The 12955-nt window shown below is 35.6% G+C and overlaps 2 protein-coding genes across 2 annotated transcripts; both read left to right on the top strand.

Moving 5' to 3' along the window:
- The first annotated feature begins 2028 nt into the window (after positions 1–2028).
- Positions 2029–3733, top strand: LOC101888644 (anaphase-promoting complex subunit 13). Its single transcript, XM_005181050.4, has 3 exons — positions 2029–2278; positions 3384–3530; positions 3595–3733. Exons 1-3 carry the CDS (start codon positions 2267–2269, stop codon positions 3676–3678), a joined length of 243 nt encoding a protein of 80 aa, XP_005181107.1. The 5' UTR covers positions 2029–2266; the 3' UTR covers positions 3679–3733.
- A 33-nt stretch (positions 3734–3766) lies between these two features.
- On the top strand, positions 3767–10063 carry LOC101888475 (putative 1-phosphatidylinositol 3-phosphate 5-kinase). The gene is made up of 10 exons (XM_005181049.4): positions 3767–4225; positions 4285–4474; positions 4546–5062; positions 5124–6793; positions 6850–8443; positions 8502–8995; positions 9061–9223; positions 9285–9445; positions 9505–9666; positions 9726–10063. Exons 1-10 carry the CDS (start codon positions 3767–3769, stop codon positions 9911–9913), a joined length of 5598 nt encoding a protein of 1865 aa, XP_005181106.2. The 3' UTR covers positions 9914–10063.
- Positions 10064–12955: the final 2892 nt, after the last annotated feature.

The following is a 12955-nucleotide window of genomic DNA, read 5'->3' as shown; positions in this document are numbered from 1 at the left end:
TTTTTCAGAGATAACAGATGAGACAACTTTTTAGTCTATACCTAATTTTTCTATGGTAATACGACTACTTCTTAAGAAGAAGTCATCAGTAACCAGTTATTTAACCAGCAGTGGTATATGATATGAGTACTCTGGGTAGGATAAGAAAGAAAACGGATAATGATCTCAGAGGCTTCAAATTGAAACATTAAAATAAATCTGGTAGTGAGAAGATATATTTTTGTGTGGTAAATCTGGTTGTATAAATCGGGATTAAGCAATAGAACCTTATAATGTTGGTTTATCCGGATAAAATGTTTTATTTTAACGCGCTATAAGGTAATTATATTTTGCAAACTCTCAGCCATGAAAATAAAATCTTGCATTAGGTGCATGGCAGAAGAATACAGGTAGATGCATCAACGCTTGGGAGCATTGATATGTCAAAAAAATATATTTTTTTAATATAAGTAGATTTTTATATGTTTTCTTATACTACGTCAGTCGGAGGCTATTATAATTCACGTTTTTCAATAATTTTTACAAATTTAAATAATTTTCCATTCAACATTTTCAATTCCAAAATTGGTTTGACAGTTCATTGTCCCAGCAGCTGTGTCGACGCGTCTACCTATATTCTTCTACTATGATTGGGTGCATCGGCTATTTACTGCATGCAATATCTGGTAGAATAATACAGGAAGATGCTTGTAAACATGGTACAATGATATCAAGGTAGGGCTATGATACCATATGATTTCAATTTTTTTATTTTCTTGGCTTAATATGTCATCTTTATTTGTTTATGTATGTGTTTTCTTTTCAATAACAAAAAAATTGTTCAGAAAACATTCAAATTCGGATGTTTTCAAAATGTTTATTTCATCGTATGCATCGACAAATCTAGAGTTTTTGTAGCGAAATAATCCTTTAGAGATATATAGAACCTGGTATTGAAAAGAAGTGTTGACTTTTCATTCAGTTTTCGCGGTTTTCAATTATTTATTCAAAGTAAATGCAACAAGTTGTTTGATTTTTTTATTGTTTTGATAGTAATTCTGACATTACAAGCCAAACAGGTAGACCTCTATACTTGCAATTTTTTCAAAGTTGACCCATAGACAAATGAAGATATAGACAACGAAAAGTTAGTTTTGTCTTTTTATCCAGGTGGCTCTCATCATGTTTTGCATAGTCAACATGCTGATTTACGCGTTCAAGTCACTCGACTTCGAAAACACATTTTATAGTTTTTCAAGAATTTCACTGGAATATTCTCATATTTTTCGATGTCACTACATAGTTTTCACTTGTCTTTTATTATGGAACAATTTTCAACTGACAAATATCCTACAGTTTTTGTTATTTTTAACGTTTTAGAATTGAGTGACTTCAAAATTCCCACTCAAACCCCTGAAACGATATAGACGACATCTGCTGATCCGATTTTTTCGAAGATGAACGGTGAGAGCATTTCGTTGTCTATATTTTCATTTGTCTATGGTTGACCTACCTTCTCTTCATTGTACCATGCTTGTAAATATTGAAAAATCAATAATTTTCATAAATATGAAATCCTTTTCATTCAAAATTTTGTAATTTAAAATTATGTTTTACGGCTACCAGCAATATTTTATCATGAGAGTATATACACATTTATATCTTCTGCAAGAAAAATGGTGCATCTTCCAATGTACTGTCATGAGCAAATACAATTATAAGTTGTTTTGTTACTGTTCGAATACGAAATGTAAATACCTTTGCAGAAACATTTCCCGGGCATGAAGTGAACCGCATACTAATACTGTACTAGTTGGTAATATATTTTTGCGTGATAAATTTTTGTGTGATTATATTTTTTGAATTGCAAAAGTAAAAGTTTTTACTACGATAACCCTTTATGATATCGAAGAAAATTGAGAAACTAGTAGATTCTTGCAGGTACTGGAACAGAGAAAGAAGTAGTTTTAAGCTAATCATTCACTGTACATATTTTGTTATCGAAATGAAATAGTATCAATAAATCGATTACTTACTTACTCACTTTTGCAAAGAATTTGTTTGTTTTTTTTTTTCTGTCAGTGCTAAACAAAACTGAAAAACCTAAAGATAAGAAGACATAGAATGATATCAGAAGCTTCAATTGAAAATAAAAAGATAAAATATTAGTGAATTCATTTCTCTTCGAGTAAGAATTGTGCCCTGTAGAAAAACACAATTCCACAGGCTCCATTTAGTTGTTAATTGTTGAAAAGGCAAGTTTTAAAAACGTTTAGGAACAATAGTGATGGACAGTCAGGTGAGTTTGGAGTAGTAGCGTTTGTTTTTACGTAGTTAGTGTTGGTAGACTTCCATAATTTGGCAATGGCAAAGTTAAGCTACTCGGATTCAAGGGCAAAAAAAAAAAAACAATGAGTAACAAAAAGTTTAGTATGTACTGTGTGAATGATAGCCTGACCGTACAAAATTCTAGTGGGTTGATACTAACAGGCAGAATGTTTGTCTGCTTTGTTTCTAAGCCTATACATTATGTCATGTTTTTTTTTTTTTAACGGATGTGAAAGGGGTTTATGTAGACATTAATTTGTTGGAAAATTCACTTAATAAGTGCTCCTTTTGTATGAAATTCAACTGAATATTTAAGAGGTTATAGCATTTTTGGTAAAACTGCCGGGAGCTTTTGACCATAAACATCGGTTTTATAAACAAAAAACTCTGTAGAACGGTACTTATTGTCAAATCGAAGCGATCAATTTTCAATGTGTCCGAGCGATTGTTTAAAATAAAGTTAAGTATGTAGATATAGAGCAACATACATACTTTTAGGATTTGGTTTAAAAAACGAGTTTTTGCTCTAGCTCGGGAACATACTATCAAAAAACAAATCTCTTTGAAAAATAAATATGTGTATGTATTTATACAAAACCCGCTAGTAATGACTTTTATCGAAAATATAAGATTTGATTTGTAAAAAATGTCTGATCGGTATATTACTATAACCACTTTCGGTCATCTTATGAGGTCATCTTTGTCACAAAATTAGGACACATAGCTACTCAGCAATCGTAAAAAATCTATATTCTATTTCACAAATTAAAAACAACCTATTAAATTCTTCCAATATTTTTTTAGGCTAAATTTCAAAACTTAATGCCAACGTTTAGCTTTCATAAAAGTAATTTTCCTTTGATAAAAAACAATAGCCTAATGAAAAATGAATGTAGGTAATACTCTAACTGAATGTGTGAAAATGATGTCAATTGTTTATAGAACAATTAAGGGTTATAAAAGAATTTGTTTACAGACTATAAATCAGTTACACTGACTCCTTTTTTTTGAAGCGAATAACGGGCACATCAATAAGTTAATCATTTTATTTTCATTTCTTAATATTCATATTGCAGCCACCAGCCGATGGACACTTATTAGACATTGTTGATAATAAGTGGCGCGAAGAAGAGCTACCATTTGATCAGATACTAGTACCGGCCGACAAATTACCCGATCCCGAAGCAGATGGTGGTGATTCACACTTAACTCTAAGTGAACAGGTAGTTCAAAGCAAATCTTGTTTAAAGATAAATGGTTAATAACTATCTCATTTATGTAATTAAGGAACAAAAATGGACTGATTTGGCTCTTGGTTCTCTTGCGCCCGAATCATCTCTAAACGATCAATTAAATTTAACCACGTTCTAAGAAGGCAATTCCCAACGCTTCTTAGTATTAATTGCAGCAATCTGTTTATTTCAACAAGTGCACATCAATAACAAACAACACTGACAATATGAGCCAAAATCAAAATTTACATTCAATGACAAAGCTAACCGAATTTGTACGGGACTTTGAAGAGGAACCCGATACATTGTTTGGACGATTTGTCAACAAAATACAAAATGCCTACAACCAAAGCTACAATACTGTCAATGATTTGTCCAGTGTTCCACAGCAGACATCTTCCACACCACAACATACGGTCAAAAAATCGGTGTTTTATGCCGACGTTAAATCAACGGACAACTCAGCTATCACACGTGACAGTTCGTCGTCCAGTGTCAATTCGACCACAATAACAAATGCATCTTCTGTAAATTCTAATAACACAAACAATGAAAGTTCCTCGGTGTCAACGGATGAAAATAACCCAACCGTCAAATCTGATGTGTTACCTGCAGATGCCAGTGAAGGCCGCTCAATGATAAATGTTCTTAAGCGAATACGTACCATGATGGCTTCGAAAAATAATGTTTGCTACTTAAAAAGAAGAATACGTAAAACAATTATTTAATAACTTTTTCCTCACAGGATTTACGAAACTATAAAGATACGGATCTACAGCGTTTCTGGATGCCCGATTCCAAGGCAAAGGAATGTTACGATTGTACACAAAAGTTCTCAACGTTTAGGCGAAAACATCACTGTCGCCTTTGCGGACAAATTTTCTGTTCAAAATGCTGCAATCAAGTCGTTCCGGGAAAAATAATTATGTGCTCAGGTAGGGTGTCCAAATAAACAAGCAATACACAATGTCGTAGTAAATGAAATTCATACCAACTACATTTACAGGGGACTTAAAAGTTTGCAATTATTGTTCCAAAATTGTTCTTAGCTACCTGCGTTCACCAAATATAACCAAAGACTTAAATTCGGACCTGCAGGCATTGCAACAGGATTTGAGCAGCAAATTAGAAACAAATAGTGACAATGAGCCAGCTAAACTTGCAGCCGAGCCCACCCGCTTGCAGTTACAAAGAAAAGTTTCAGTTGGCTATCAAGAAGAACGTTTCGCTGCCCACCAACCGCCCATCAGTTTGACTATGGACGATCGCAAACATATTTTGCAGCAATCGAATTCGTTAATAACACTGCACGAAGAAATGCGAAAGGTTTTGCCACCACAAAATTGTGGAACGGATCTGATCGATTTTCTCAACACCAATCATAAGTCTTCCAACAAAGTGCAGGCAATTGCTATACTAAATGCCATGTTAGATGCAGGATTTATACAGGCAATTGTACATGACTCTGAAGAAACTGAATTCGATGAAAATCTCCACTATCGTTTTGTAAATGATCTCCCTAGGTATGTCGGTTGTTAATAATAAAGTTTCTTTTGTGAGAAAATTTTTTTTTGCATATTACAGGCAAGTATTAGAGGGTTTTGTTGACATTAATCAACCCTTGGAAAGTGTACATCCTCAGTATGAACAATTCGGCATTGAGCCCCACCCACCAAAATCATTGGACGCTTCTTTTGGTGCAATCGCAGTACGTGATGCTGATTTGGATAATGCAATGCACACAACGGCTTCCAAACTACTAGAATCCTACTGTGAACACGAAGAACAGCTTTTAACACAAATGCTGCGCAGCTTCAATTTAGATTTGCAATGGGCAAATGTTCTTAACCCGCTTTGTTGCAGGGCTGCTAATCATTTTAAACCGGAATACTGTACCAACGACTTAATGGACATTCGAAATTATGTGAACTTTAAAAAGGTACCCGGTGGCAAACGTCTGGAGAGTACAATTGTAGGGGGTGTCGTCTTTTCCAAGAATGTGGCCCACAAGGATATGGCTACTCGTGTGGAATTACCGCAAATTCTGTTGCTGCAGTGCCCCATTGTGTATGAACGCATCGAGGGGAAGTTCGTTAGCATTTCAACAGTTCTTCTCCAGGAAAAAGAGTACCTGAGAAATGTTTGTGCGCGTATCATGAGTTTCAAGCCGAACGTCGTATTGGTCCATAAAAACGTGGCAGGTGTGGCACAAGATATTCTACGTTCAAACGGCATCACATTGGTTTTGGATGTCAAGTTGTCGGTAATGGAACGGTTAGCTCGCACTTTGCAATGTGATGTTCTCACCACAATCGAGGGCAATATCGAACGTCCCAAACTGGGAAAATGTGACGCATTCTATATACGAAATTACCACGATGACAATGGCGCCACAAAAACACTTATGTTTTTCGAAAAGTTACAAAGTCCCAGAGGTTACACATGTCTGCTGCGCGGAGGCAGTAATAAGGAATTGGCCAAGGTAAAAAAGATAGCCTCCTTTTTGGTTTATGCTCGTTATAATTGGCGTTTGGAAATGTCGTTTCTTTTGGACGAGTTTGCAGAAGCATTGGCACACAAGCCTCCAATATTTGATTCCAAAGAAACCAGTCCTGCTGACGAGAATGCAAACTTAACGCAAAAGAAAGTCAGTAGCATAGTGGAAGAACATCGCAATGATGTTGAATGCGAGGAAGAGGAAGAAGAAGAAATGCCTCAATTGCGATCAGCCATCCCAAAGCGACCAGTAATAGTGGAGCGTAAATCAGAGGAAAAAATCTTAACAACATCAACAGATGTTTCTGCAGATTTTAGCGATCCCTTAAGATCTACAGACAACAAGAACAACCTAGAAGTGTCTCAAAATTTACAATTAGCCGTTGAACATCGTTATGATAATCGTTTTCGCAGTGCCCTGAGTTCAACTATACTATCTGTTAGTCCATTTCTATCACATCCACTGCCGTATTTGGAAACGGAGCAGGGGCGCAAATGTTCTTTGCGTGCACTGTTTCCAGCTGAGTTGTATTATTCCAAATTATGGTCAGATCCAAGTACAGCTAATTCCAATTCTTTTAATATGGAACGTTTGGAGAGTACAGAGATAATACCCACTGACGAAGATCAGGTGGAATTAAATCCTCCCCATGAATTTCTCAAAATGAAAATCACCGCTCCTATCGACAATAAGGACATACAAACCCTGCTGGCAGAGTTTAGAGCGTATGGTGGAAGATATCCAAAACGATCAAAGAGTAAGTTTTCAATTACACAGAGAAGATTCACGAGGTTTAATGAATTTTCTTTTCAGTGTTCAAATTTTTAAAGCCTCACAAAGAGAAAAAGTCACAAAATAGTCAAAAATCTAACGATGGAAACATTTACAAAGATGCTCTGGACATTGAAAATCACCAAAGGTTGCCAGTATTATTCTGTAGTTTCATTTTCAATCCCAAAGGGGCTTCCTCTTTTTGCGCAACTCCAACTTTACTGGATATGAAATTCTATGGACAGCACGATATTATGTTGGGACAATTTTTGCAGCGCTACTGTTGTCGCCGTTCCTATATGTGCACACGCTGTAATTTGCCAATGCTAGGCCACACCAGACGTTATGTCCATTCAATGGGTTGCGTCAAAGTTTTCCTCAGTGAGGATAACACCAATTCAGATCCGAATAATATTTACTTTACGGCATGGTGTAATATATGTAATGCTGTTACTCCCAGTGTACCGCTGTCGGAGACTACTAAGTGTTTGTCTTTGGCCAAATATCTGGAATTGCGTTTTCATGGACATGCATATCGCAAAAGGTCTACGGGTGATGAAAATTTCAATGGTTCCTCAACCACCGCTTGTCAACATTCTCTGCACCGAGACTATATTCATCAGTTTACATATCGTGGAGTCGTTGCCAAATTTCAATACACTCCTATTGATACCTGGGAAATAGCTCTGCCATTTTTAACAATAGACCTTCATCCGCCAAAGAATTTTAATCGTTTTGAAGTGCTCGAGGATGTAAAAAATTTCTCCATGAAAGGTCACGATATTTATACAAGAATACACGAGCGTATAGCCGACTTAGCAACGGAAGACGAAAATTCGCCACTAGTTTCCAGTCTCAAGGCTATCCTGAGCAAGGACCAATTTCTATTTAAGCAAAAGGTAGAAATAGTACAAACATTGTTGACCGAAAATAAGGCAAGTCCTTATGATATTAACGACTCCCTGTTAATGGCAAAACGGGTTCTTGCCGAATGTATTGATCAATGGGGTCCAAGATTGCATGAAATGGTTGTAGCCCAGAAAATTGCATCGAAACAAGCACAAGAATCAGGCCATCATACAATCGATGCCGGTACCATTTGTACCGAAGATTTGCGTTCAGAACAGGCAGAGTCTTCTTCTACTCCTAAGTGTGTAGGTCAGCAACAAGTTTCGGACCCACCCCGATCGGCTGGATTACTTAGTGGTGATGAATATCAGGAAAGTATACAAAACAATGAGACACCAACAAGTGCTGATAAATCAGGCACAGATACATACTTCGTCATGCCTCCAGTGCCAACAACATCCAACTCAGGAAGCTCTGCGACGTCTGACAAGAAAACCATTAAAAAAATGTTAACGCAATTGCTGCCATCAACTGGCCCCGTAAACCTTTTGCAATCTCCGTTTAGTCCATTGGAACACTACACTTTACCCTTGGGTGCATTTCCAATGATTGTCCACGATCATGATTTCAGCTCGATCATAGCCTACTGTTTAACCTCGCTTGAATACAAAAGAGCATTGAGTGTACTTGCTACCCAACAGCATTTTACAGATACAACTTCTATATCCAGTAATTCGGGAATCAGTGCCAATCCCAGCCCTCATGTTAAACGAAAGTCTCAGGAAACGTAAGAAACCCTCACTTACTTTATTAAATGATTCTGGATTTATGTTGATTTTTTTCAGAAATCATGATATTGAGGATGTCTCAAAAGAAAACAATACACCTCCACCTAATGTTAACGCAGAGGAGGAAAGAGCAAAGTCAAAATCAAGCAATTCTCATGTCGAAATCACATTCCATGACAACCAGACTCAGTTCACGTGTAAAATCTATTTTGCCAATGAATTTGATCAGATGAGAGCTAAAACACTGAAATCTCCGAAACTTGATAAATCGGTTTACAAAGAAATTGAACGCATCAAAAATCGTGAAGAGTTGAAAGTCACACAAAGCAAAAATGGTCCAGAGATTGAATTGGTCCGAAAACCTAGTGATGTTGGTCAATCCCACAGCACAGTGCCCGAAATCAAATGGGAAAGTAACAAAGAGGACAGCTCGAACTCTCAAATGGATCCAACTGAAGAATGCCGTTGTTACTTTGCCCGGTCTTTGTGTGCCAGTGTCCAATGGGAAGCTAAAGGTGGAAAATCGGGTTCAAGATTTTGTAAAACTTCCGGTTAGTTTATTTAGACTTTTATATTATCTATTTTGGTCATCCGATTTTTTTTTTTTTAATTTCAGATGATCGGTTTGTGCTTAAGGAAATGAACAAAAGTGATATTAGCATGTTTGAAAATTTTGCTCCGAACTATTTCGATTATTTAAGCAAATGCCAGCAAAAGAATCAGCCCACACTCTTGGCAAAAATTTTTGGTGTATTTAAAGTGACCATTAAAAAGAAAGAGTAAGTTAAGCTGCACCATCATTTCATTTCTTATGTCGTTTACGTTATTATATTTTAACAGCTCTGTTGTCGAGAAGGCCTTGTTGGTTATGGAAAATCTCTTCTATGAATGTGATATTAAAAATAAATTTGACTTGAAGGGTTCTGAACGAAATCGTCTAGTAGATCCAAACAATCAGCAACAAGGCGATACTGTCCTCTTGGATGAGAATTTCGTTCAAAGTATGAATTTGAAAACATACCTACAGCAATTATTTAAATCTATGTTCTTACAATTGCAGTGTCCTGGCTCAAACCGTTGTACATTTTAACACACAGTAAAGTCGTTTTAAAGGACGCCATTCATCGCGATGCTAGCTTCTTGGAAAAGAATCAAGTAATGGATTATTCGCTACTTGTTGGTCTCGATGATAAGAATGGTGTCCTGGTATTGGGCATTATAGGTAATACTTATGAATGAACAGAAAATGTTTCTGTTTGTAATCACAATCTCTTTTGACAGATTACATACGGACTTTCACGTTTGACAAAAAGGTAGAATCCTTTGTCAAGCAGACCGGAATACTCGGTGGCATGGGAAAACTACCCACGATTATACCACCAGAACGTTACAGGATGCGGTTTGCTGATGCCATGGATCGGTACTTCTACACTGTTCCAGATCGCTGGGAGGGTCTTTCGAAAATTTGATATTTAAACGTTTACTAAATATTTCTTGGTCTAACTTACAACAGAGAATTGTACGTAACGCCACCCATGTAAAAGCATTGATTTGAATGTAAAATAGAGCGGTATTGTCAGTGTTAATAATATAAAAAAAATTCAAAATAATTAAACTAATTGCACTTTGTGAAGTTGTATTCGTATTTTTTATTTTAATGTAGATAATTAAGCATAGAGTAGGTTTGATTTTTATCTTGTCTACGCATTGACCAAAAAACAAGAACAGGACAGAAATGACAGCAACACTTGTCGTTGATGTGTGTTGTGTCACGGAGATAGAAATTTCGGGGTGAACGCTCAACTCTCTGGCATGTCACAAATTCCAATCGGAATGGTTTCAATTCCGTAATTTAAAATCGAACGTTTTTTAGCTTCTTTAAATTCCGATCGACTTGGTGAATTACGAAAATATTATTATTCGGTGTTAATATGGCAACATTAGAGTATCGTATGGAATCAAAACAAACCTAATGATTAGAAAACACTGTAGACGTAGAAATTGCGAAATAAATAAATTTTTACACCATGCCGAGAATTTCGATTTATTCCGTAATTGAGGCGAAAAGTAATTAACGCAATAATAAAAATTACGTCGGAGGAATTTAAGACATGTTTCGAATCCCTTGTCCTGCATCAGTGCAGTCTGAGCAGTTTAATAACAAGTTTAGTCAACTGAGAAAAAATTCAAATTTGCGAATTATTTTGAATAAAAAGACAAAGAAAATGTAAAATTAATTGTGTTTTTGTCATTAAAACATCAGTTTAATTACTTGAAAGTGTTTTAAAGTTACATGTTGTATGGATCGCTATGAATAGGTGTGTCTGGTTACTTTTCCTGCAGGAATTGTCCAGCAACATCTTTCTGAGAGAGTAAGGTAGTTTTATTCTCTTTTGCAGGTAAATGCGAAAAGTAAACAAACGGTATTCCTGCAGCAAGCTTGCAACTAATCAGCTGATTTGTCAAAACAAATCAATTTGTCCCTTATTAAAAGAATTAAAAGAAGGAAAGCACCACCAATTTTAGAAGTTTTATAAATAGAAAGGAAATTAGCAATATAATAAAAATATGAGCAATAAAAGAAAGATAGGTTTGATATGTCCCCCGGAATCCTTAAAAAGTGTTGTTAATGGCGTTTGTCTAAAAATATTGAAAATATTCTTTTATTTTCTAATTACATTATACATTACATTTTTCACATTTTGTAAAGTTGTCCTCCGAAAACAATTGGTCTTGCTAATTCCAAAAAAAATATTTTCAAATTGAAAGCACAACAATAAAGAAACAATAGAAAATATCTGGTTGAATGTCAATGAATAAGAAGAAGAGTTGCAAGTGATTGCAAGAAGAAATTTGTCCTGCAAGAATTTGCAAACTCTCACTGAAAGAACTGTCGAAATTTCTCTCTCCAACCGCTCTCTTTTGGAGAACTTTCGGGTTAACAGACGGCTTCCAGTAACAATTGTTACAAATTGTAAGGTAACCAGACACTCCTAATAATTAAAATGATTAAATCTGAACAAGTAAAAAACAGCTAGGTCGGGGTAAAGTATTCAGAAGGAACTGCTTGTGTGGATTTTCAGACAATTCCATTGAAAATGTAGCTAAAATCATCAGTATACCGAATATCGGGGGATACCGTTATATGTGGGCTATACGATATCGTTGACCTATACAGATAATTATCTTCCATGGGATAAAGTTCTCACAAGGAACTCCTTGTGTAGATTTTCAGACAATTCCATTGGAAAATATGGCTAAAATAATCAAAATACCGAATATCGGGGGTACCGTTATATTGGGGATATACGATATCGTGAACCTATATAGACAATTCTCTTTCAGGGGGTAAAGTGCTCACAATGAACTTCTTGTGTGGAATTTCAGACAATTCCGTTGAAAAATGTGGCTAAAATCATAAAAATACCGAATATCGGGGGGTACCGTTATATGAGGGCTATACGATATCGTGAACCTATATAGACAATTCTCTTTTAAGGGGTAAAGTGCTCACAAAGAACTCCTTGTGTAGAATTTCAAACAATTCCATTGAAAAACGTGGCTAAAATTATCAAAATACCGAATATTGGGGCGTACCGTTATATGGGGACTATCGTATAGTCCCCAATATAGCCATGGACCAATATAGCCTATCTTCGAACTTAATCTGCATGCAGAGAAAGACGGATCTGTACAAACGCATCCTATCCTAATTCGTTTTGTCTCTACAACAGTCGGACATGGCTAAATCGTCTTAAAATTTTACCCTGATCAGAAATATATATACTTTGTTAGGTTTAAACTTATTATTTCGATGAGTTACGAACGGAATGACACACACTTTTGAAGATAGAGTTTTGTAGCTTCGATTTTACCAATAACAAATTCAACATTTTTTTTTAATTTTACTCATTCTCCCATCATTTTTACAACATCAAAACACTGTTTTTTAATTATTAATGTTTACAATTAGGAGCAATACATACACATACAAAACTGTATGCATGTTTTGACATTACAATACTACCAAAAGTGAAACAGAATGAAATTATTACGAAGAAGTCAGCCTATGACTTCATCCATTAAAGAAACTCTTTTTGTACTTGCACCTTTACTCATTTACTCCTCTTTTATTGTGTCATGCTATAAACCTACCATGGAAGGAGAATACAGGTAGATGCATCAACGCTTGGAAGCATTGATATGTCAAAAATTTTAAAATGTTTTTCAAAACTAATATGTTTTCTTTTGAATAATTTTTCATCCAACATTTTCAATTTCAAAATTGGTTCAGCAGCTGTGTCGATGCGAGTACCATGAAACCATGGTACAATGAATTCAAAGTAGGGCAGAACCATGGTACAATGAAGATAAGGTAGGTCAACTTTGAAAAAATTGCAAGTATAGAGGTCTACCTGTTTGGCTTGTAATGTCAGAAATAGCATCAAAACTATAAAACTATGTACAATGATATCAAGTTAGGGCTATGATACCATATGATTTCAATTTTT

Source organism: Musca domestica, unplaced genomic scaffold (assembly GCF_030504385.1).
Source record: "Musca domestica strain aabys unplaced genomic scaffold, Musca_domestica.polishedcontigs.V.1.1 4, whole genome shotgun sequence".
In the NCBI taxonomy this organism is placed as follows: domain Eukaryota; kingdom Metazoa; phylum Arthropoda; class Insecta; order Diptera; family Muscidae; genus Musca; species Musca domestica.
The sequence above is the reverse complement of the archived record's forward strand: the minus strand, read 5'-3'. Positions and strand labels throughout refer to the sequence as shown.